General features: G+C 42.2%; 1 protein-coding gene across 6 annotated transcripts in view; it reads right to left on the bottom strand.

The window, feature by feature from the left end:
- The window catches only part of WDFY2 (WD repeat and FYVE domain containing 2), a 192,220-nt gene that overhangs the window by 151,782 nt on the left and 13,902 nt on the right, over positions 1-26,536 (bottom strand). For 3 of the 6 annotated variants that reach the window (XR_015138020.1, XM_086329181.1, XM_086329184.1), the window contains exon 2: positions 11,188-11,377. The exons of the other annotated variants lie outside the window; for them this stretch is intronic. Coding sequence is in view for 1 of the 3 variants with exons in the window: in XM_086329181.1 (XP_086185307.1) it covers positions 11,188-11,342 (155 nt within the window). In the remaining 2 variants the exon portion in view is untranslated. The remainder of the gene's footprint in view (positions 1-11,187; positions 11,378-26,536) is intronic. 6 annotated transcript variants of the gene reach the window in all.

Genomic DNA, 26,536 nt, shown 5'->3' with positions numbered 1-26,536 from the left:
GTTTTTCCAGTAGTCACATATAGATGTATGTATTGGACCATAAAGAAAGATGATGTTTTTGAACTGTGGTGTTGGAGAAGACTCTTGGGAGTCCTTGGAGTGCAAGGAGATCAAACCAGTCAATCCTAAAGGAAATCAGTCCTGAATATGCATTGGAAGGACTTCTGCTGAAGCTGAAGCTCCAATACTTCGGTCACGTGATGTGAAGAACTGACTCATTGGAAGAGACCATGATGCTGGGAAAGATTAACGGCAGGAGGAGAAGGGGACGACAGAAGATGAGATGGTTGGATGGCATCACCGACTCAATGGACATGAGTTTGAGCAACCTCCGGGAGCTGGTGAAGGACAGGGAAGCCTGGCGTGCTGCAGTCCATGGGGCCACAAAGAGTCGGACACGACTGAGTGACTGAGCGACTGAACTGAATTAAAACAAAGAAACTAACTAAAGAAGAAGGGACTGGGAACTCAGAGAGGAATGTTAAGTGCTCCACTTAAACATCCTTTTACAATTCAAATACCATCTTCTAGGAGGCAAATACTACAAAAGCCCCACACAGCTAGCATGTGGCCTCCTGGAGTGGGGAGAAAGCACGGCATAAATGTGTTTGGGGTTAATCCTACGGCTAGTGAAACAGGAAATAATAATGACGTACAATTTCAATGCAATTTTATAAACCTAAAATGCACTGTTTTATATGAAGCTAAATAACCCATCATTCTCGTTCTCTCTCGCCACCCGCCCCCCCGCCGCTGCCACACTCTTAGCTTTCCATATCTAATTAAATTGAGCAAAAAGATAAAATTAAGAAAAAAGGATCAAGGGAAGTCTGTTTTTTTGTTGTTGTTGTTGATTTAAAAACAGAAAATTCTACTGTATTACTAACTGGGGCAGTTTCATCATCATCGTATTAATGTTCAAGCTCTTTTTTTTTTCTTTTAACCCCTCCACCCAAGATTTTGAGTCACTGGTACCACGTAGTCACTCTAGAACTGATCTAATCTCTGTATTTTTTTCTAATAGCAATTGCCCTGTGTGCCTGAGGGAACACAAAAGGACGGGCCTGACCACCATCACACCATGTACTTTAAAACTTTCACGCAGAGAGTTGAGGCAGCACCCACTTTATTATTTGCAACTCTGTTGAAGATATAAAGTCCACAGACCCTTCGATTCAAAGTAGTCTTAAATAAAACTGAGTCGCTCAATTGCATCCAACTCCGTGCGGATGACTATAGACTGTAGCCCGCCAGGCTCCTCTGTCCATGGGATTTCCCAGGCAAGAATATTGGACTGGGTAGAATTTCCTCCTCTGGAGAATCTCCCCGACCCAGGGATCAAACCCAGGCCTCCTGCTTTGTAGGCAGATTCCTAACCATCTGAGCCACCAGGGAAGTCTCAATAATAATAAGATCCCTTTAATTCTTATACACTTAATGAAGAGAGTATTTTCATGCTATTAATTACTTGTACTGAACATGACCACCTCCCCTCCCCAACCTATCAAAGGCAACTGTCTGGCTCAGTGAGGCTTCTGTTAGGGCAGAATTGGAGTGGGCGGGGAGGGGGGCAAGGTAAGGAGCATAGGATTTCGCAGTAGGAATTCCAGGCTTTATTCTGAGAAAAGGTCCTTTTGTAAATCCCTTTAACTTCAGTAAACATACTGAAGCCAATGGGACTTGCTCATCGAGTTTTACATGGAAAGCAAGTTCTGGGGGAGTTCCCTGGCGGTGCAGTAGCTCAGCTGGTAAAGAATCCGCCTCCAATACAGGAGACCTGGGTTTGATCCCTGGGTTGGGAAGATCCCCTGGAGAAGGGAAAAGCTACCCACTCCAGTATTCTGGCCTGGAGAATTCCGTTGACTATCCCGCAGGGTTGCAAAGAGTCAGATATGACCACACGACTTTCACTTTTAGAGCTGCTCGCTTTCACTGCCCAGGTTCGATCCCTGGTTGGGGAACTAAGCTCCCACAAGCCACATGACACAGTCAGGGGGCGGAGGGAGCAGGGAAGGAAGTTAGGATCTGACAGGATGAGGATAGGAGGGAGGCCTGGTACAGAGGGAAGTGGGAAAGAGGGGCAGCGGGAATCACAGAAGGAGGTGGGTAAGCGTGTGCCAACCTCCCCGCCTTGGCAGGTGAGAGGGCGGGGGCTTCTCTCCACCTCCCGTTTAGGATTCTGGGGAAAGACTGCCCCGCAGGCCACCCCACCAAACCAGGGTCAGTCAGCAAAGTCAACTTTGCTAGAGCAAAGGCAAACAGAACAACGGCCAGCATTTAACTTTCACCTGACTTTTGTTTCCAGAAGACCCAGAAAATCCTGCCTGGGCGGATGTGGGATGGAAGTTAAGACGCGGGTTGGGGTGGACAGAAGGCCGCCGGAGCACCTGGGAAGGTGGTGTCAGCCTGCTAGGCTGTGAGCTGGACGAAGAACATGGCAGAGACCCAGCGGGGAAACATGCCTGCAAGAGCCAAAGTGCAGCGGAGCCCGCCAAGAGCCCCACCAGGCGTGACGGAGCATGACAAGCAAAACAGGAGTTCCACCAGCAAGAGTTTTCAGCGGCCGACTCCAGGGAGGGACGCCACCCTCGGCCACCTCCAGCCCAGGCGATGGGCCAGGGCAGCTGCTCCAGGGCACAGCCAGAAAGGGTCCAGAGGTCACCAGGTGGGTCTACACATCCCCTCCACCCCCACCTCCACCTCACCAGATGCCATCTTGGAGAGAAATGCAGAGGGAGGGGAAATACAAGAATCAAAACACTTCACATGTCTCAAAGTGAGCTTTTACCTAAATGCTACTAAAATTGTTACATCACACTAACTGTAGTGGATTGAACCATGGTTAAACTCCTCCCCCATTTCTGGACCGGGAGGGGGCTTGTAAGGGCGATTATTACAGACTATTAGAAACAAGGAACCATTCTCTCTGCCTGTGTGTATTGAAAGTCACCACTGTTTTTTCTCATCCTTATTTTGATTACCCACAATAGGATGTTGTTGTTGTTGTTCAGTCGCTCAGTCCTGTCTGACTCTTTGTGACCCCATGGACTGCAGCACGCCAGGCTTCCCTGTCCTTTGCTATCTCCTGGAGCGTGCTCAAACTCATGTCCATTGAGTAGGTGATGCCATCCAACCATCTCATCCTCTCCCGTCCCCTTCTCCTCCTGCCTTAAGTCTTTCCCAGCAGCAGGGTCTTTTCTAATGAGTCAGGTCTTTGCATCAGGTGGCCAAAGTATTGGAGCTTCAGCTTCAGCAGCAGTCCTTTCAATGAACACACAGGACTGATTTCCTTTACGACTGACTGGTTTGATCTCCTTGCAGTCCAAGGGTCTCTCAAGAGTCTTCAACACCACAGTTCAAAAGCATCAGCTTCCTTTATGGTCCAACTCTCACATTCTATGGAAAAACCATAGAATGAATGGTTTTTGAAATTTTTGTTTAATGAATTTTTAAATAAAATTTTAAAATGGTTTGTTTAATGAAAACAGTCCCCAGTCCTATTAGAGGGAACTGAGCTCCTTATTTAATTTTGGAAGGGCCAGAAGGAGAATCTCTACTAAAGCAAACTCTCTGCTGGAGTTCTTTCTTTGCCTGCTTTTGGAAGAAGTGGGTCTTGTGAGGAAGGAAGGAACTGACAGGGTTGAGAGAGAGAATGAATGTCAGCAAGACAAAGCGCAGTAACGTTTGCTTTTGCGCGCTTGGAGCTCTGCTGCTCACCATCCCAGGTCATGTTTTGAGAGGCCAAAGGCATCACTTATTTTGTTTGCTTCTCTAGTCTGATGGAAGGTGCAGACGTTCCAGCAGTCTAGATTACAGGAACGGGGCACAGCTCCTTCCTTTCCACCACGCCCTCTCCTAGGATCACAGTGGCCACGGGCTGGGAGGAGCCTTCCTTGTTTTGTGCTGGCAAACCTCCCACCTTCTAGAACTGGGATGTTCTGTGTTCAGGGAAATTCCAGCAACGTTCTGTGAGAATATGGGTTAATTAGTCACAGGCTGATGCGACATACTCACAGTGTGGGTTGGGCACAGTATGTCATGAACGACGGGGACAGACAGGCAGGTTCCTTTCATACAAGACAGTCAGGCGGTGTTATGCTCCATTTCCACATCCATCGACCATGTCAAGATCCATTAATGATTTGTAAATCATGAGGCTCTTCAAATTATGAAGCTCTTCAAAATTAGGGGCCAGGTGATTCCACTGACTATGTCCACTGGTTCCTTCATTCACCCATCCACTTACACAGGCACTGAAGTAACCTTTTGTTTTTAAAGTAATATTTATTTGGCTGCGCTGGGTCTGAGAGGCGGCACATGGGGTCTAGTTCCCTGACCAGGGATTGAACCCGGGGCCCCCTGTATTGGGAACGTTAAGTCCTAGCCCCTGAACCATCAGGGGAACCCCTCATTGAACTGACCTGACTGACGCACACTGTGGGACTACACGGTGATGCAACGAGATACAGTCCTTGCCCTCGGGAAGCCCGGAGGCCAGCAGCAGAGCACCGTACTGCTGAGCCTTAGTTTATTATCAGTGCCACTGGTACTAACTAGTCTTAGAAACAGGCCATCTGTTGGCCTAGAGCACACTGCTAATGAGCCCAGCGTAATAAGACACTGCTGGCACACAGTCCACGTGCTCAAAAAGAATGTTAATTATCTTTCATATCCTCTCTTTACTGATACTGTCAAGGAAGCGCTGCCAAAATGTAGCACTAAGCCCAAGTGGCCTGAGGACAAGACAAAATTCTGTTGAGTTCATGAAGTGCTTGTCACTTGAATTTAAGAGGCACCACAAACTCTTACATCAGCTGAGGTATGACTGCTCTCTTCACAGGTGTTGGAGTGCTACAGTCAGTGCAAAGACTGCTGACTAATGGCAGGAGACACTATCATTAAACAGAAACACATGGGCAGCTTCAGCCTTTATCATCCAATTTCCTTAACACAAAGAGCAAAGCACGTTTTCTATTTAACAACTAGAGAATTGAGAAAAATAAAACCAAGCAATCAAGCAAGTTAGCATGGAAAATGGAAGGCCTAGAAAGCTGGCCTACATCTCAAACATATCAGGCTCTGAACACATTTCTTGTGATTTCTTGAGATTCAATCCACCATTCGATGAAAACAGCAGGAGGGATTTTCTGCCTCCTCTCAGATTCTAGGAGAAACGTTTGTCTTATCTTACCCCATCCTGAGAAATTTAAGGACCTGAAAAGTCTGCTTAAGTATGAGAAAACAGGATGCACTATGGGGAAAGGAAGGAAGAGTAGAAAGAAGAGGAACTCCATTTAGCTTCCTGGCTAAATGATGGACATCACAATAGTAAAGAACTCTAAGGGGGACTTCCCTGGTCGTCGAGTAGTTAAGACTACACGCTTCCACTGCAGGGGGCGGTTCGATCCCTGGTTGGGGAACTAAGATCCTGCATGCCGTGGGACATGGCCAAAAAACAAAAATTGATGCCAAAAAAAAAAAAAAAATCCATGGTAAACAAAAAATTTTAAAAAATGAAAACATAAAAAGAACTCTGCCCTTGGACTTCAAGAGTATAGGGGGTTGTGGAAAAAGATGTCCTTTCTGTTAATGTAATGTACCTTCCCACTCAGCCAATAGCATAGCTAAAGAGTTCCTGTTATAAAATGCATCCCTGATACTATAAATAGGAATTTATTGTTATATAAATTAAAACCTAACTAAATTAGAGTTTTTTAAAAATACACCAAAAGCCTCATAGAAATTTCCTTTATAACAAACACTTTCTTCATAGAGTTAGAATGAGCAAAAGGAGGAGGATTTTCAAAATATTTATGAAAAATCATCACAAAATCTTAAAGGTACCTATCCACACACTGTTGGTGGGAACATAAACTGGTACACCACCATGTAAAACAGTACGGAGGTTCCTCAAAAAACCAGAAATAACTGCCATCTAATCCAGCAATCCCACTCCTGGGTGTACTACTGCTACTGCTAAGTCACTTCAGTCGTGTCCAACTCTGTGCGACCCCATAGACGGCAGCCCACCAGGCTCCCCCGTCCCCGGGATTCTCCAGGCAAGAACACTGGAGTGGGTTGCCATTTCCTTCTCCAATGCAGGAAAGTGAAAAGTGAAAGTGAAGTCGCTGAGTCGTGTCCGACTCTTAGCAACCCCATGGGATGCAGCCTACCAGGCTCCTCCATCCATGGGATTTTCCAGGCAAGAGTACTGGAGTGGGGTGCCACTGCCTTCTCCGGAATAAAATGGAAACCATTAATTAAAAAAGATGCATCATGTATCCTCAATGTTCATAGCAGTATTATTTACAATTACCAACATATGGAAGCAACCTAAGTGTCTATCAACAGATGAATGGGTCATGATGGTACACATACACAATGGGGTACTACTCAGTCCTTAAAAAGAATGAACTTTTGCCATTTGCAGCAATGGGGGGACACCTGGAGGTGAATGCTTAGTGAATTAAGTAGACATAGAAAGACAAATACTGTATGTTACTACTCATGTGTGAAATGTGAAAAATAAAATAAAAAATAGAAACAGACTCATAGAGAACAAACTAGTGGTTGTGGGGAGGTGCCTGTGGGCAAGAGAGTCAGGAACAAAGAGGTACCAACTACTCTGTATAAAAGAAATAATCTACAAGGATATATTGTACAGCAGAGTGAATAGTGTCAGTATTTTATAACATTAAATGGTATATAATCGATAAAAATTTTGAATCATGTTGTACACCTGATTTATACAATATTGAATAATACATTATTCAATACAACACTGAAAATCAACTACATACAATATATTACATACAAAATTAACTAATAAGATATTGAAAATCAACTATACCTCAATTTTTTAAAAAAAAGTACCTGTTCCCAAACAAATCTTTTTATACTTAGCAAATTTAGTGGAATGTGAAGTCAACAAATGCCTGTTATTCAATATATATGCAAGTCATTTCTTACACACTTCTTAAGATATCCATCTAGATTAACGTAAATTACTTTATCCATTAAAACAAAAACATAAGTACGTGCCAGACACTGTTATAGAAGCTCATCTTATAGTTCCCCTATGAAGCGCTGTAAGAGTCATCCGGGTGTTCCCAAAGCCCCCAGTGCTCCTCCTCCCAAGCACGTGGTAGGATGCTCTTCCCCAGCCTCTTTAAATTTAGGCATGACCATGAGACTTGCTTTGACTGATGAGATGTTAAGTGGAAGTGAGGTGGCTCACTTCTGGGAAGAGGTTTATAAAAGCCAGTGCAGGATCTGCCAAGTCCCCGCCTCGACGCGGTGAGTGGCACTGTCCAAGTTAGTGGATGGAGGCTTTGTTAGCCAACCCAACTCTGTTTGCAGAGCCCACAGTGAAACATGAAGTGAAAGTCACTCAGTCCTGTCTGACTCTTTGCGACCCCGTGGACTACATACAGTCCATGGGATTCTCCAGGCCAATACTGGAGTGGGTAGCCTTTCCCTTTTCCAGGGGATCTTCCCAACCCAGGGATCAACAGCTCTCAATAGCCATGAACCATGAGTGAGAAATAAATCTTTGTGGCATAGGCCTCTGAGATTTGGAGGTTGTTTGTCACTGCAATATAATCTAGCCTATTCTGTCCTATACAAGGTAATTGAAAGATACATACTATGTCTTTTCCGATATTGTATCATTCGGGTTGTTCACTAATCCAGGCCGTTTTCTCCCTACCACATTGTTTGCCCCCTTCTGCTCCCCCATAACTTCCAGAAGACAAGCCATAAAAATCACTATTAGCATTTTAGCATTTTTATAGAATTTAAAATGCTTACATTCCTTTTTTTTTAATCCTGCTTTAAAAAGTCTCTACTGGTTTTCAAAAAACGTTAATTCATCCTTGCAAAATATGTACACACACACAAAAGTAATTCACTCTTGCAAAAAAATTCAAATAATATCTACACATAGAAAGTCTACATATAAAAAGTGAAAAATCGTCAGACCTCTTACTCCAATTCTTTTGTATACATATATAGATTTATTTTAAAGGGAGAGGTATCACAAAAATAGTATACATGTTAAATACTTTATTACTTATATAGTAATAGTGGTTACTATTACTACTTAATAGTCCACAGACAACTTTTCAGTTAAATAATTACATTGTATGGCCATCACATAATTTATTTAAACATGTCCCTACTGATGAACATCTTGGCTTGTTCCACATTTATATTTAATTGCAATGCCACAATTAACATCTTTGTAAAATCATGTCATTATCTCAAGAAGGGGTCCTGCTAAGTCAGCGGGTACGTACATTTCACATTTTGACAGATAACACCAAACTGCTCTCTGAAACAATGGTATCAATCTAACACTACTGCCAATAGTACATAAAAGTGCTTTTTCTCCCCAGAATCTGGGTGAAACTGGTTATTATCAGTTTTTTTAAGTATTTGCCAAGCTGGGGATCAAAGACATAGTGATTCAGTATTTCTTTTCATTTGCATTGCTTTTTTTCCCAACTTTTTCAGACTATTTGCTTCAGAGAAATGGCTGCTTTTCCATATTTTTTTCATTTTCTAATAAGGTGAATTTTTATTATTTACTTGTAGAAGCTTTTATCTATTATGAATATTAAGACCTTTTCATCTATACTGCAAATATTTTCTCTAAGCCTCCATTTATGGATGCTTCAACACATTGATTTAAGTTAATATAATTAAACTTGTAAAAATTCCCCATTATAGTATCTGGGTTTCAAGATATAGTCCTTTACATTAATTCCAAGCTTAATAGGTTAAACACAAGAACATTGCCACAAAGAATAAATTAAAAATGAATCCTCTATAAATCCACCTTGAACTTACTTTATCCTTTTAAATAAATGTGCATATGACCTTTCTGAGTGCTGATGCTTAAATAACATAAACCCACCCATAAGCAACTAGCACAGCGTCTAGTATGCAGTAGGCTTTCAATTAATGTTCATTTATTTTATTTTTCCTGAGTCTCATTAGTTTAGGGGCAAAATAGTCCTCTTAGAATAATCTGAATTATCTTGAGAGGATTCCAATTGTGTTCAGAATTCCAATTGTGTTCAGCATGCCAACCTGCCCCACCAAAAAACTGCATTTCCCAGCCTCGTGTACAGCTGGGGGCGACAGTATGATACAGTTCTGGTTAATGAGATGCAAGCAGAAGTCACTGAACTGAGTTTCCAGGAAGCTCTTTGAAAGAGAACAGGCACAGCTGGTACATGCCTTTTTGCCATCTGCCCTCCTCCTCCTTCTTGCCTGGAAGGCAGACGCAATGCTGGCTGGAGAGCAGCCATCTTGAGACTTCGAAGTGACAAGATGACTAAAGATGGCCGAATGGAAAGGCAGAGGCCTGGGTCTTTGATGGCTTTGACCAATCGTGAAATGCCCACTTCTGGACTTCTCACATTAATAACAAGAGGAAAATAACCCCTTTATTTGTTTGAGACTATTAATGAGTCACATTTTCTGTTATTTGCAGCAGGTTTTCTGTTAATACCCAAACTACATGTCATGGTGAAGCCAAATATCTTCATATAGATCTTAAAATACTCTCCATTTTCATGGCTCCAGATAGTCTCCTGAAGAACAGCTATGCTGGTTTGAAGGGAAGTTCTCCACTCACATGTTTATTTAATTTTAAAAGGAGAAATCAAATCATTAAGCACTTCAAACAGAAGTCCAAGAGGACCCTTAAGGAGAAGTTGATAATCACCAACATATGGTGTCACCCTGTGCTAATCCTGGTGTTCAGTTACCCTTATCAGGACATCACACAGCTCATTCTAGTTGTGAAATAAAGTTTTAAGGACAAAAAGCTTTCCAATGGTGGGGGGGATCATACATTGAAGATATTCTTAATAATTATACAAAACTGAATTTTAATTTTTGTCATTAGTAATTCTCAAGAATTTGGGTTCACTTGTAGTTTTAAGTGAAATCAAGAATTAAGAAAATATTCTGGAAGGTGCCCAGTGAAAATCCCACCACTCTCCAAGATCAGATTCTTCAACGTACTATATTTTACTAGATTAGGAAGGCAAAGAACAAGCTGAGGGAACTCAGCCACTCTGCTAAAGAACTGGTCCTATTTTTAGTCCGCTCACTTCAGCTGGTCAGCCCTCCAGCCCCAAGGAAGGAGCCAAAGGGCCAAGAGAAGAGCAGGTTCCGCCCCACACAGAGGTCCTTAGCAACATGGCCGTCGCTTCCGCCTGAGAAAGAAGGGGAGGAGGCAGACACACACCACAGTCTCCAGGAGGCAAGGGACTCAGTCACCGCTTCCAGCAGGAAAACCTTTCTTTTCTTTTTGTAAGATAATTTTATTTTTCACTGTCTTTTTTCAAATATTTTTTTTTACAGTATCTCCTTATCAGTTATCTGTTTAAAATACAGCACTGTGTACATGTCCATCCCAAACTCCCAGTCTATCCTTCCCACTACTATTCACCACTAATAACTGTAAGTTCATTCAAGAATCATTTTCTTTTCAAAAACACCCAATCTTCCTCCATCAAAGTGTCTTTCACATGACATTAAATATGCTTTAACTGAATTCTTCAACTAAGAATAAGCTCCTTTCCTCAGATTAGACACTGCCCAGTTTGGCTCTGCAATAAGAAGGAATATACCTCAGGCCACTGATCACTCTCTCTACCCTCTCTACCCATAAAGGGAAGAGAAGATGAGGGAAGAGAGGGATTGGACACAAAAGAAAGTCCAAGGACAGTCTGTAAATGGTAGCGCAAAGAACATCATGAATATGGTCAGCCATACCTTTCCACGTTAACAAATGTCAATACTGCTTCCAAAGCCAGCCAGCCAGCCCCTACTCCCATTCAGTCCAATAGGCTGGTCAATGATTATTTTAATTCCTTTACAGATGAACAGTATCACTTCTCAGAATTTAACACAATTTTTTAAATACCTATCTACAAACTCAGGCAGAGTATAAAAAAACATTTTGAAATGTATATATGCAAAACAGTAAAAAAAAATTTTTTTTTACTTCAATTGTAAAAGTTGTTAATTTATAAATAAAGTTTCAATTATGTCAGCCAGGGTAAGAAGGCAGATTACAATATCCATGAGAATTTCAAAGCAGTATTTGTCACAAGTAATCAACCACAAAATAACTAGGAACTATCTAAAATACATTTCAAACAAAAATACCTAAATTTGGTAATCCAGTTCCCTCCCAACCGGGAGGCAGGGCTGTTGACAGAGAAGCTGCACATGGAACAGGAAGAGCCCTGGATGAGGAACCAGAGCACACGTTTCAATTCTCCCGGCTTCAACAGAGAAGTCAGCCGTCTAACGATGATCATTCTATTTAAAGATCTGTGAGTCTCAGTTTCCTTGCCTGTAAAAGGGCAATAAGGATACCAATATCAGGATGTTCTCAATAAGGGAAATTTATTCTCAGGTAATAAGAAGTCAAGTAGCAGGCCTGCTCCAGGGTTGGTTCATTTGGTAGCTGGTTCTCTCCATCTTTCTCTTCCATCATATTCAGCATCCAGCGTATTTTCAGGCTACCTCTGCTTGTAGTCTCGAAACTGCTAAAACAGCTCCAAGTGGTCACATCCAGTCCAGACAAGTAGCAGAAAAACTGAGCTCATTTCTTCCCTGTGTGTGTGTGGAGCGACGCAGGTGGGGAAGGGAGGGGCCTTCTGCCAGCAGACCTTCCCTCTCACATCACTGGCCAGAAATGGGTCACATGCCTCTTTCTAAACCAATCCCTGGCAAAGGCAAGGAACTTCTCATAACAGGCTTAAACTGATCAAAATTTAGTTCGGAGTCACAGTGGGGTAGGGGTGAGCACCTGTGCAAAACTGGGGTTCCATCAGCAAGAAAAAATGAAGTAGACAACTAGGCAGATAATCAAATGTCAGGAGTTCCGTCCCTGGATCAGTAAAATCCCCTTGAGAAGGAAATGGCAACCCCCTCTAGTATTCTTGCCTGGGAAATCCCATGGACAGAGGAGCCTGGCGGGCTACAGTTCATAGAGGGGCAAAAGAGTCCAACACAACTTAGCAACTAAACAACAACAAATAATGACCACCATTCAAATAATAAAATGTGAGGTCTTGAACTACTATGAATATATATACATATTCCAAATACCTGCAGATTGTCAATACGAAGCATCAGCAGTAGGTTTTACAGCCTATATATATATATAGTTCCATAGTTAGTATTTTCTGAGCTCCTGCTGTGTACCAGGTACTACTCTAAGCACTAGGGATAACACAGCAAACAAAGCAAAATTCCTACCTTGTCCATACTTAACTACATAACTATTTCTTAACACAAGCATTCTTCATCATGAACATATGAAATTATCACACCATGAGTAATTGTAAATCAATTATAATGGCTTTAGCTTTTGTTGACTTCTCTTACTTTCCATACCACTCAAAACTAAAATCATGAATGTAGGGGGGGAAATTGACAGGCTCTCACCATCAAACCAGATTCCTCTTTGCTGCTCTTCTCCACTCATGAGTTCTGGATGAAGGCCAAAAAGCAGAACCACGTTTCAGCCATCATTTCTAAAAGTGATACTTGCAAAGGGTAGAGCTAAAATGGCATTGATACATGTACAATAAAAACAATCAAATACACACGCAACACAGACAACTGAAGAATCTGAAGAACAAACCTACAAAAAGATATTTTCCATGATTGTTGTCCATTAAAAGCAGATTTGACATTATATATTTTTCTGGGAATCTTACAAGGATAGTTGGCCTTCCATATCTGTGGGTTCCACCCCTATGGGTTTCAACCAACCTTGGACTAGAAAAAAATTCCCCAAAAGTTCCAAAAAGCAAAACTGGAATTCGCCAATCACCAACAACTATTCACAGAGCATTTACATTGTATTAGGTATTGTAAGTAATCGGGATGATATGAACAGGTGCATGTGCGTGGGTTACATGCAAATTCTATGCCATTTTTAAATATACATATTTATTTGGCCGTGCCAGGTCTTACATGCAACATGTGGGGTCTTTAGTTGCAGCTTGTGGGATGTAGTTCCCTGACCAGGGATCAAACCCGGGCCCGGTGCATTGGAAGCGTGCAGTCTTAGCCACTGGACAGTCCCTCTGTGCCATTTATACAAGGGATTGAGCATCCGCAGATTTTTGTATCCTCAAGGGTCCTCGAATCAATCCTTCTTGAATGCTGAGGGATAACTGTTAAGTTGTACACTTACACCAATCCTTGCTGCTAGTGCTGCTGCACTAAGTCGCTTCAGTCATGTCTGACTCTTTACAACCCTATGGACTGTAGCCCACCAGACTCCTCTGATCATGGGATTCTCTGGCAAGAATACAGGAGTGGATTGCTATGCCCTCCTCCAGGGGATCTTCCCAACTAGCACCACCTGGGAAGCCCCACCAACCCTTACCAATCCTAATGTTCTTTTTTGGCACCTCACTCCGGTACTCTTGCCTGCAAAATCCCACGACCAGGACGAAGGAGCCTGGTCGGCTGCAGTCCATGGGGTCGCGAAGAGTTGGACACAACTGAGCAATTTCACTTTCACTTTTCACCTTCATGCATTGGAGAAGGAAATGGCAACCCACTCCAGTGTTCTTGCCTGGAGAATCCCAGGGACGGGGGAGCCTGGTGGGCTGCCATCTATGGGGTCGCACAGAGTCGGACACGACTGAAGCGACTTAACAGCAACAGCAGCATAGTTAATTTACAATGTTGTGTTAGTTTCAAGTATAGAACAAAGTGACTCAGTTATACATATATGTATATATTCTTTTCTAGATCACAATCCTAATTTTCTGAGAGCCAGATGGCCAAATTTGTTAGAGTTCTACTTAAGGTAAATGGCAGTAATAAAAGTCAGAATACTGTTTCCCTCTGGGGGCTGTAAATCAAGAAAGGGCATACAAGGTCCTTCTAGAGGCCAGGAATGTTCAATTTCTCTATATATATATCTTTTTTTTTTATTATTGAAGGATAACTGCTTTACAGAATTTTGTTGTTTTCTGTCAAACCTCAACATGAATCAGCCATAGGTATACATACATCCTCTCCCTTTTGAACCTCCCTCCCATCTCCCGCCCCATCCCATCATTCCAGGTTGATACAGAGCCCCTGTTTGAGTTTCCTGAGCCATACAGCAATTTCCCATTGGCTATCTATTTTACATATGGTAATGTAAGTTTCCATGTTTCTCTTTCCACACATCTCACCCTCTCCTCCCCTCTCCCCATGTCTGTAAGTCTATTCTCTATGTGTGTTTCTCCATCGCTGACCTGTAAATAAATTCTTCAGTACCATTTTTCTAGATTCTGTATATATGCGTTAGAATACGATATTTATCTTTCTCTTTCTGACTCACTTCACTCTGTATAATAGGTTCTAGGTTCATCCACCTCATTAGAACTGACTCAAATGCATTCCTTTCCATGGTTGAGTAATATTCCATTGTGTATATGTACCACAATTTCTTTATCCATTCATCTGTCGATGGACATCTAGGTTGCTTCCATGTTCTAGCTGTTGTAAATAGTGCTGCAATGAACAATGGGACACGTGTCTTTTCCAATTTGGATCAGAAATGTTCAATTTCTTGACAAGGGTATTTCCTTTCCGATAGTACATTTTAACTATACATTTATGTATTAGGTGCTTTTCACAACTTAAAAAAAAAGTTAAAATAACACATATGCGAAAAGTTTAATGGGAAGATATACATTTCCCCTAGAGAAGGACAAGGCCACCCACTCCAGTATTCCTACCTGGGAAATCCCACAGACAGAAGAGCCTGGTGGGCTACAGTCCATGGGGCTGCAAGAGTCAGACACGACTTAGTGACTAAAGCATCACCACCATCACACGTTTCCCCACCCTTATTGTAGCATGCACTTGCACCAACACACACACAGTGACATTCATTCAGGTAGTAATTTAATTGCTTGCAATTATATTTTTAGATAACAGCCAATGAGATTTATTGAAGATCCTTCATTGCAGCATTGTTTGTAACAGAAGAAAGAAAAGCATAAGTCTTCTGTAATAGGGGAATGATAAACTACAGTACTGAATGAGGCAGATCACCTTATTCTGATACAAAAATATGTCCAAGACTATAATTAGATAAGCAAGCTGCAGAGTAAGAAATAAGCATGTCTGATATGATCTTATTTGTATCAAAAGGAAAGAATGAATACGGCTACTCCTGAAGTCGTGTAAATGCATAAGAAACTATTAACAGTAGGAATACCTGATGAAGAAAAATCGGGGATTTTACTTTCTACCCTTTCATTTTATTTGAATTTCTAGCTAATAACCAAGTATTCCTTTAAAAGTAAAAAATTAAATAGACATGTGCATTTGCTGCTGTAACAAATCACTACAACAAACTCAGTGGTTTAAATCAATTCAAATGGGAACTTCCCTGGTGGTCCAGCAACTAAGACCCCAAACTCCCAGTGCAGTGAGCCTGGGTTCGATCCCTGGTCAGGGAATTAGAGCATGCCACAACTGAAAAATCCCACACGCCACAACAAAGATCAGAGATCCCGAGTGCTGGCGACTAAGACCCGGCACAGCCAAACAATTAATTTAAAATAAATATTTTTAAATAAAATAAAAAATACATCTTTGGGGGGCCCCTGTTCAGCCCAGCACACCAAATATACACCAAACTGTCCTTGATGGATGCCTCTAGGATTTGAGATGTGGGGAAAAGGGAATGAGGAAGCACTTTAACTCTTATGTGTGTGCTTAGCCGCCCAGTCGTGTCTGACTGTTTGCGACCCCATATACTGTCGTCCACCAGACTCCCCTGTCCATGGCATTTCCCAGGCAAGAATACTGGAGCTGGGTGACATTTCCTACTCCAGGGGATCTTCCAGACCCAAGGATCGAACCCACATCTCTTGCGTCTCCTGCCCTGGCAGGTGGATTCTTTATCATTAGCACTACCTGGGAAGCCCCTTTAATTAATTAATTAATTTTCTTTTTAAATTTTTGGTTACAACTTGCAGGATCTTTCATTGCGGTGCACAGACTCTTCACGGCCGCAAACACACTTCCCTCTAGCTGAGGTGTGGGGGCGCAGTAATCGTGGCACTCAGGCTTAGCTGCTCTGCAGCATGTGGAATCTTAGTTCCCCAACCAGGGATCGAACCCATGTGCCCTGCACTGGAAGGCAGATTCCTTATCAATGGACCACCAGGGAAGTTCCTCTATATTATTTTAAATTCTGACATTCAGTATGAATTGTTTCTATCAAAAACTAAATATATACACCCTATTTAATCAAGTCTATCATCAATCATAGATACATTATTTATGACTGAGAAAGATAAAACACTATGACTTCACTGCAATATCATGGCAGATGGCTGGCAAAAAATACACTCAGAAACCCCTCCCATCTCAGTGTCTGTGGCCACAGTCTGTGGTGTGACTGCCCTTCGCATCAACAGGCAGTCTACTACCCCACTCCCTGACCTTGGGCCTGACTGTGCAACTTGCTTTGGCCAGTGAGACATTAGCAAACGTGGCTCAAACAGAAGCTGAAAAAGTACCTGCAGGTTGGAGCTCCCCTTCTCTCTAGCTGCTGCCTTTCTGTCATGTAAACAAGTCCAGGCAGGTCTACCAACCACCCCAGCCAACTCACTGAACCTTATGCAAACAATTAATGTTGTTTGAAACCACTAATCCTGACGTTTAAAGGAAAAAAACGTGGATCTTCAAGTCAATGAAATATGGTATTTCAGTAACTATTAACACATTTCAGTATAACATCAGTATATTAGTACGTGTCTGAAGGGTATGTCTAGGAAGAAAATATACATATTTTAGGGAGCAGGGTTCCTGTATCACATTTTGACTGCTACAGGTCACTTTTACTTATTTTCTAGGTTTTAGTTACATTTCACATAGTTGAAGTCACTGAATTACATGAACACCGGCACTGCGGGGCTTCTGCTTTCTGCCACAGACTATTAGAGCAAGATAAATTATCTTGTCCATTCAGTGGGAAAGAAACTAACAACCACTAGAATTAAACGGTGAAAAATGACTACTTTGTATGCAGGTAGGTACTTTGAATTATAAATTAAGAATGACAATGCTGGCAAACAGCTCAATTTTGTCAGCTGAAGTATATACTAATTTTATCCAAAAACTGAAAATACAGTGGCATACTGTGAGTTATATTTATTTGCAATGTTTTTTAACCAAAATGATTCCAAATACAAAAGGGGCTCCATGTCCTCTTAACTACAATACCACATTTATAGGCCTGTTGTGACCGTCTCGCTCATACTCCGCTGACATAAACAAGATATATTTTGTTAACAGAAGGTCAAATGACAGTTTGCTAGTGACAGGTGCATCTCCTGCTCTATTACTTTAGAATCCAGTTTCTGGGTCGTGATAATAACTAACATTTACAAAGTGCTTGTTTCCCAAACAATCCGTTATAATAATACCTGACCCGGGTGTATAACTGAAGATAAATAAGCAACAGAAGTAACAACTTTACCCCTAGGGAATTTCTTCTCCACTTTGACAAAGAGTTACATAAATTCTTGGATTATTAATTTGATGCAGAGTTAGTTATTGAGTGCTTGTAATGTGCCGGACACTATGCTTCAGACTATGCCAAACACCAAATCTCCTAAGTTTTTGAACTGGAGATATCAATTGAATTAATGTATTTTCTTTTTCCAATATTTATTTTTACTTATTTATTTTGGCTGTGTCGGGTCTTAACTGCGGCACTCAGGATCTTTGATGTTTGTCGTGGCATGCAAACTCTTAGTTGCAGCATGCAGGATCTTAGTTCCCTGACCAGGGATCAAACCCATGCCCCTGCATTGAGAGTGCAGAGTCGAAGCCCTTGTTGTTGCTTAATCGCTAAGTCATGTCTGACTCTTTGCGACCCCATGGACTGTAGCCCACCAGGCTCCTCTGTCCATGGGATTTCCCAGGCAAGAAAACTGGAATGGATTGCCATTTCCTTCTCCAGGGGATCTTTCTGATCCAGGGATTGAATCTGCCTCTCCTGCATCACAGGCGAATGCTTTACCCCTGAACCACCAGGGAAACCCCTGAATTAATGCGTTTTCTAACATCTAAAAATCCTATCATGCACCAGAACCTTTACACACAACTCTTTCTGTACTTTAATAATTACGAGCGCCCTAACACATTTTTTATTTATTCATTAATATTTTTGGCTGTTCTCCAGTTACGGCAAGCAGGGGCTACTTTTCAGTTGCGGTGCGCAGGCTTCTCATTGCGGTTTTTCTTGTTTCGGAGCAAGGGCTCTAGGGCGCACTGGCTTCAGCAGTTGTGGCTCCTGGGTTCTAGAGCACAGGCTCAATGGTTGTGGCACACAGGCTTGGTTGCTCCATGGCATGTGGAATATTCTTGGATCGGGGATCGAACCTGCATCTCCTGCATTGGCAGGTGGATTCCTCACCACTGAGCCACCAGGGAAGCCCCACACCAACACATTTTAAAAATGATTTTAACCTCGATGAGATGAGTCATACAGCTAGTAAGTGGAGGAGCTGGGGTTCAATTCAGGCCGATCTATCTGGCTTTCTTTACCATCCAACATTGCCTTCTCTTGTCTCTGCCTGTGCTTTTGATTTATAGTTTGAAGAGAATTGCCTCAATTTATGCTAGAATTAAAGACAAGAACAAACTCAGAGTAACAAGAGGGGAAAAAAAGTCATCTTGGAAGCTGGAGGAAGGAGAGGAGGAATAAATTAGGGGGCTGGGACTAACAAACACACAGCACTATATATAAAATAAATAATCAACAAATATAGCACAGAGAACTCTACTCAATACTCTGTAATAACCTATATGGGAAAAGAATCTGAAAAAGAATAGATTGCATGTATATGCATAACAAGTCACTTTGCTATATACCTAAACTAACACAAGATTGGAAATCTACTATCAGTTCAGTCCAGTTCAGTTGCTCAGTCGTGTCCGACTCTTTGCGACCCCATGAATCCCAGCACGCCAGGCGTCCCTGTCCATCACCAACTCCCGGAATTCACTCAGACTCACGTCCATCGAGTCAGTGATGCCATCCAGCCATCTCATCATCTGTCATCCCCTTCTCCTCCTGTCCCCAATCCCTCCCAGTATCAGAGTCTTTTCCAATGAGTTAACTCTTCGCATGAGGTGGCCAAAGTACTGGAGTTTCAGCTTTAGCATCATTCCTTCCAAAGAAATCCCAGGGCTCATCTCCTTCAGAATGGACTGGCTGGATCTCCTTGAAGTTCAAGGGACTCTCAAGAGTCTTTTCCAACACCACAGTTCAAAAGCATCAATTCTTTGGCACTCAGCCTTCTTCACAGTCCAACTCTCACATCCATACATGACCACAGGAAAAACCATAGCCTTGACTAGCCGGACCTTTGTTGGCAAAGTAATGTCTCTGCTTTTGAATATGCTATCTAGGTTGGTCATAACTTTCCTTCCAAGGAGTAAGTATCTTTTAATTTCATGGCTGCAGTCACCATCTGCAGTGATTTTGGAGCCCAAAAAAATAAAGTCTACTATATCCCAATATAAAATAAATTTTAAAAAACATATTGGTAGAAACTACGCTACAGCTGTTTATGTGAGAGAGCACCCACTGGTTGGACAATTACAAATTCTTCCAGCAGTTCAATATCTGATTCTAAATGAGAAGAGCAAATGAATGAGTTCAGGTGGTTCTAAAAGGCCTACAAGAATTGGGGAAACTTCCTGATAGTCTTTCTGTTTGCCAGAATAATTGATGAACATGAGGGTGGTCCATGACCAGTTAAATACCTTTAGCAACTAAACAACAACAATAAAGCTTAAAAGTCCCTGGCCTATATCCATGATTTTAAGAAACCACAGATTTCTAATCCTGATACTAGGATTTAGATTCCAGCATTTGGCCAATCTGGGAAGCCGTTCCAAGCAGCAAAGGCAGTCCTGCAGTGCTTTAAGCAGAAGGGGCAGAGCTGGGAGGAGGAGGAGAAGCTGTCACCAGTTGAACAGGCTACAAAATTCAAATGGACCCCACATGGGGACAAGGCTATTCCCAAGCTTAAAGTCAACACTGGTTCAAAGAGTACAGCGCAGTTCACCTAGACAATGGTCTCATTTGAGATCACACTAGTTATTTGTCTTCCCAGTATCCAAATTTGTTAGTGTTGGTACTTCCCTGGTGGTCCAGTGGTTAACTCTGCACTTCCAATGCAAAGGGTGCAGGTTCAATCCCTGGTCAGGGAGCTAAAATTCTGCATGCCATGTGGCATGACCAAAAAGAAAAAAAAAAAAGTGTTAAAAATCAATCAATGAATAAATAAATGTACCATCCTCCCCTGTAGCTAGGTGGCCTTGTGATGGATTTATGACCACATGTGACACTGAAAGCCAAAGAACCATCTTCAATCATGGGGCAACCACAGGGATGAAAGCCACATGCTGGAGATGGCAGGACAAAGAGCGACAAGGACCACCTATCTCCAGAGGTCCAGTTATGTGAGAAGGATCAGCCTATAAACACACCCACGGAGCCCAAAAGGCCCTCATCATTCACAGACCCTGTTGTCCATCAGGAAATGCATAGCTCTTCCTGATATCATTCATAGTTATATCTACAGTTTTGTAATACCCATACTTAGAGCAGATGAAGAAGGCATTGCACAGATGCAAAAAGGATGTCTGCTCTTTTTTTTTTTTCACTTAATTTGTATTGTCACTTGTTGACTGGTTAGCTGATTTGCTAGCTTTCCTCTGAAAAACCAAGTTCAGCCTGCTGTGATGTCCGTGGAGGCTCCTCACTGGTCCCTCTACACCTCTGAGGGCTCATGTAGCACAGGGAGGATGAACGAAAGGGCTGTGGGGTCCAAGGAACCAGGGGCATGCACATCCCCATTCTGCTGCTTCTTGGCTGCATCTGATCCCTGTCTTTCAAATAAGAGTAAAATACTAGCTTCCTAAAATCATTTGGAGGGTTAGATAAGAAAAGGCAGAGAGAGGGCTTAACACAGAGTCTGGCACACGGCAGGTACTCAGTAAATGTTAACTGTTATTCATTACCATTAATATCCTGGAGTTTTTTCAGCCTCCTCCCTGAAATAGGATAAAGACAGTGTCCTTATGTGCTCAGCAGTCTAGTTTCAAGTCATTTTTGAATTTCAGTTAGCTAAATGTATAACAAAATATATTGTTTATCTACATATATATATATATATTCATTGATCTATCAATACATATTCATCGGTCCATCCATATATATTCATCCATCTATCTATACTCATCCATCAGGAAAAAAAATCTTTTACATTGCCATGTGTTTTGGAGTTTAGAAATATGGTCACCACATGGGGTCCACTTATCAGTGCTGAAATTTCTCAAATAACAATAGCTTTGTGCTCAGCACTAGTTGTGAAATGTCTACCCAGCCCTCACTTTATATTCACTAGAGGAAAGCAGCAGTCAACATGTCAAATCAGCCAACGAAGCAGTGAGGAGAAATGTCTACCTGAACGTGTCAAGGGCTATATACACGAGCAGACCTCAAGGAAAAGAGGGTAGTGAAAATCACGAGAAAAGCAAGAGTCTGAGTTCACCATTCTGCGGCTACCAGGACAACAACCCCACCCCGCCCTGCCCCACCCAAGCGGTGGGCACATGCTGGATTGTTGACCTTACATCTCTTGCTGAGAGTGCATGTGCGTGCTTAATCTTGTCCGATTCTTTGCGACCCTATGGACTATAGCCCACCAGACTTCCTTTGGAATTTTCCAAACATGAATACTGGAGTGGGTTGCCATTTCCTACTCCAGGGGATCTTCAGGACCCAGGGATCAAACACGCAGCTAGGGCATTGGCAGGTGGTTTCTTTACCAGAGTCACCTGGGAAGCCCCTCTTTGATGAGACCTGCCCTCCACTCCCCATCCCCAGGCTGCAGCAGTGATTACATTCCTGCAGCAGTGCTCCCCTAGAATGGACAGATGACCTGGCTGGGGACCAGTAAGTCCCTTCCCCAGGAATTCTGCAACTGGGACTGGGAGCCTGACATCATCTCTCTCTGCTCATCTAGACTATAACATGTAAAACTCGGGAGCAGCTGACAGCCATGTGGACTAAGTAAGAAACACAGGAAGCCAGTGTGAGCAAGAGAAAAGAATGAAGCAGATACAAACAAACCCATGAGCAGCAGCGAGGTTCCAGTCTTTAGTTCCCTTCCTACGGCCTGAATCCATCCCCGTCCTTGGATTCTGCAAGATACCTGAGCTTCCTGCCAGGTTGATTTCTGTTCACAGTACCAAAAAAACCTAAGACACTCCACCATTTGCGTGCGTGTGTGCTAAGTCACTTCAGTCATGTCCGACTCTGTGCAACCCTATGGACCGTAGCCCACCAGACTCCTCAGTCCATGGGATTCTCCAAGCAAGAATACTGGAGTGGGTGGCCATTTCTTCCTCCAGGGGATCTTCCCAACCCAGGAATCGAACCCACATCTCTTACTTCTCCTGCATTGGCAGGCAGGTTCTTTACCCACCTAGTGCTATCTGACAGCTAGTTTCAGAGTGACCCCTATAAACCAGGGATTTCCCTGATGACTCAGCAGGTGAAGGATCTGCCTGCAATGCAGAAGATACAGGAAACACGGGTTCAATCCCTGGGTCAGGAAGATCCTCTGGAGAAGCAAATGGCAAACCATTCCAGTATTCTTGCCTGGGAAATCCCATGGACAGAGGAGCCTGGTGGGCTCCAGTCTATGGGGTCGCAAGAGTCGGACACGACTTACTGAGTAAACCACCACCTATAAACTGGGGGAGGCCTCACTGTAAAGTAACACACAACACAAGGCTCTATTGCCCCAGTTTTGCCTACCACATTCTAAGTCCTGAGCTGGAGGCCTTGAGAAACACAGTGATAAGCATCCCAGAATGAGGGGTAATCAGAAAAATGTCAATGCCTGTGAGTATGTTTACATTTAGAGTGAGCTGAGGGAACGCAGCTGTCAGGAGAGCAGGAGGCGGCCCCACGGAGCATTGCTAATCCCTAGAGCAGTTCTACAAGAGAAAAATTTTCAGTCGCTAAAGCAGAAATGCCCACAGAGATGGGCTTCAGGAGCAGCAGCTCCTGGGCTCTAGAGCACAGGCTCAACAGCTGTGGCTGACGGCCTTAGCTGCTTCCTGGCATGTGAGATGTTCCTGGAACAGGGTTTGAACTTGTGTTTCCTGCATTGGCAGGTGGATTCTTTACCACTGAGCCAGCAGGGAAGCCCAAAAATAAAGTTTAATTAAGCTTACTGAGTCAAACCCAGGCTTCTGGGACTTGGGTTCCCGGCCCCAAACAATGTTACAAGGCATCCAGAAAGGGATAGGTTGCCACACCTAATTTCCCAATACTTCTCTTTATTTATACATTTATTTACTGTGTGCAACATCAGGTTCTCTTATAAAGGTGTCTTAATTATCTCCCTCCACCCCCACCTAATTTTTTAGAAATATAGGCATTTTGGTTATCTTTCAATTTCTCCTCTTTCTTCTAAATACCAAAAAAAAAGAAAAGAAAACCTCTAAGCACTGACTCCATAAAAGGGGAAGTATACCTTTCAGACTCAGAGGAAGCCAAGAAAGCTCTCCGGTTACCATGCACTGTTTTCCTGGCAGCAGGCAGCAGGGGTAGCGTGGGCGTGGCCTCTCAGGGCCAAGTGGGCAGAGCAGGGATTTGCAGGAGGGGGACTTCCGGCTGTATCTTCTCATTTGTCAAGAGAAGCCAACAAGCTGGATTTGTATGTGAAATCCAGATTTTTAAAACTTGGCTACCAATTCAAACTTCTAAGAGCATAGCACATACAGACAAAATCTGTTTGAGGGTGGACCTCAGCCCACTAGTTGCCAATTTATAATGTCCAGTCTTCTGGTGGAGGACAGCTAAACTGGGGGTAGTTAAAATTTCATCCCTACTGCAATATATCGGGCTTCCTGGGTGGCTCAGTTGGTAAAGTATCCACCTGCCAATGCAGGAGATGCAGGTATGATCCCTGGGTTGGGGAAATCCCTGGAGGAGGAAATGGCAATGGCAAACCACTTCAGTATTCTTTCCTTGAAAATCCCATGGATAGAGGAAACCTGGCCAGCCACAGTCAGTCTATGGGGTTGCAAAAAACTTGGACAAGACGGAGAGACTAAACCACCACCTCAATATGCTGGTTTGGCCAAAAAAGTTCATTTGGGTTTTTCCGCGCCATCTACGGAGAAGCCCAAACAAAGTTTTTGGCCAACCCAATACTCCCCATGGAAGACCCAGGATACACTGCCCTTGCCCCCCAGGAGGCCAACGGGGGCAGTGAACACACCGTTTCAGAACAAGATGGCAAATGGAGAGAGAGAAAAGTCTGCAAAAGAGAACACAGGACCGCCACCCACCAGCCACACACCTCCCCTGACCCCTGACTTTCAGGGAGGACAAGCTTGGGAAGTGGCAGTAAAAAGATGACAGAGTAACCCACCTTGATACATCTAGAGAAAGGACAAAGGGACTCAACCATAAGAAAGCAAACCACCAAAAATTCCACAGCCCCACTTCTGTGTATCCAAGGCGATTCTTAAAATAGTCAAGCCTTAATGAAACCATGACAACAGGCATGGTGGTACCATACATAAAAAATAAAACCAACTTGTACTGAGCACCAGCCATGCTCCAGGTACAATGCCAGGTGCTACAGGAACGTCATCTCATGTAAACCTCCCCACAATCCTCAGAGGAATCATTGTTCTCAATTCACAGATGCAGAAAGAGACTCTGAAATCCTGAAGTTTGCGAAAGAGCCAAATGATGCTTTTCCCATTAACTCGCAGACCAGGCTAAAGAAAGTCCAGCTATTATTATAGATACATAATGGCAAAGAGGCAAGAACAACTCATTAGCTACAATAATTAATAAAAGTGTAAGGGAGTGGGGAGGGTGGAATAGGTGAAGGAGATTAAGAGATACAAATCTCTAGTGGTAAAATAAATAAGCCATGCGGATGAAACATACAAAAGAAGAAACACATCAAAAGTTATATTTTCACCAAATTATGACTAGGATGAAAGACAAATGAATATTCAATGAATCTCTGGGTAAAGAATTAGGAATGATGGAAGAAATTTCAATTTAAGAAAAGGATAGATAGTTAAATAAGAGTGAACATTTTCTATATAAAAAATAAAAAGGCTAACAGGACAGTATAAGACATATCTGGATATATAAAAGAGATATGGTTAGTATTCTTACTATATTTATAAAATATATCTATACATACAAAAAACAAAACAATTGTTCAGGAGAACCAGGAGAAACAGAGGTCAGGAACAGACAATTCACAAAAGGAAAAATTAACAAGTAAACAAGCAAACAGAAAAATATTCATAAATCATTCCAAATATGCAAATTAAACATCAATGAAGTGCCATAATTTATTAAGTAAATTGTGAAGAAATTTTTTTTTTTATTGGAGTACAGCTGATTTACAATGTTGTGTTCGTTTCAGGTGTACAGCAAGGTGAATTGGTTACACATAGACATATATTCACTCTTTTAGATTCTTTTCGCATGTAAGTCATTATTGAGTATTGAATAGAATTCCCTGGGTTGTACAGTGGGTTCTTATTAGTTATCTATTACATATATAGCAATGTGCATATGTCCATCCCAATGTCCCAATTTAACCTCCTTCCCCAAAATTTTAAATAATAATACCAGTGGCTGTTCAGATTTGGAAAACTAATACTTCCTGTGTCACTGTAAATATTATAAAGTGGCACAAGCCTTTCAGAAAGCAATATGGCAATCTTCTTACAATTATTCCCAAAGAAATCACCTAAAATCTGGAAGGAAAAACAGCTCCACACACAACAAGGTTCATCATAACATTTAAAAAATCTGAAAACAAACAGCCGACAGTCGGTGCTGGATAATCGTCAATGCTGTCCCCTAGTAATCAATACCTCAAAAGTAGGATGTCTTGTTCATGGTGAGTTCCAGGAGCAAATTCATATAGTACAAGCATTCAATAAATATGGGTGAATACTGAAGGAAAGATATACAGCCACTTAAAATGATTAAAGACTAGGGACCTGGTGGCACAATTTTAAGTAGGGGACAAGAACAGAAAAGTGTATGATTACAGTCCTATTTTTGAAAGTTACATTAGGAAAACTGCTAGAGGGAAATACATACGACATAGTCTGTTCTGAGAGATACATGAGTGATTATTCTTTATTATGGTTATATTATCTTTATTTAAAATATAAACACCCTTCAGAGGATTAAGTAATTATAATAATTACTTAAAATATAAGCTGATCCTTAGAAACTGAGGAAAAGATTAAAAATTTAATAACTAATAGACAACACATAAAATCCCCCAATAGCTCCATATCACAGGTATATCCACCCAGCTAAAAAGAAAAGCACAGTCAGTCATATAGAGAGGTTAGTACTGACTTTCATAACTTAGATGAGATGTATCAT

This window comes from Bos grunniens, chromosome 12, assembly GCF_055505025.1.
Source record: "Bos grunniens cultivar Pamir isolate PY7600 chromosome 12, Bosgru_T2T1.0, whole genome shotgun sequence".
Taxonomy (NCBI): domain Eukaryota; kingdom Metazoa; phylum Chordata; class Mammalia; order Artiodactyla; family Bovidae; genus Bos; species Bos grunniens.
Note: the sequence above shows the minus strand (reverse complement) of the source record. Positions and strands in the feature narration are given on the sequence as shown.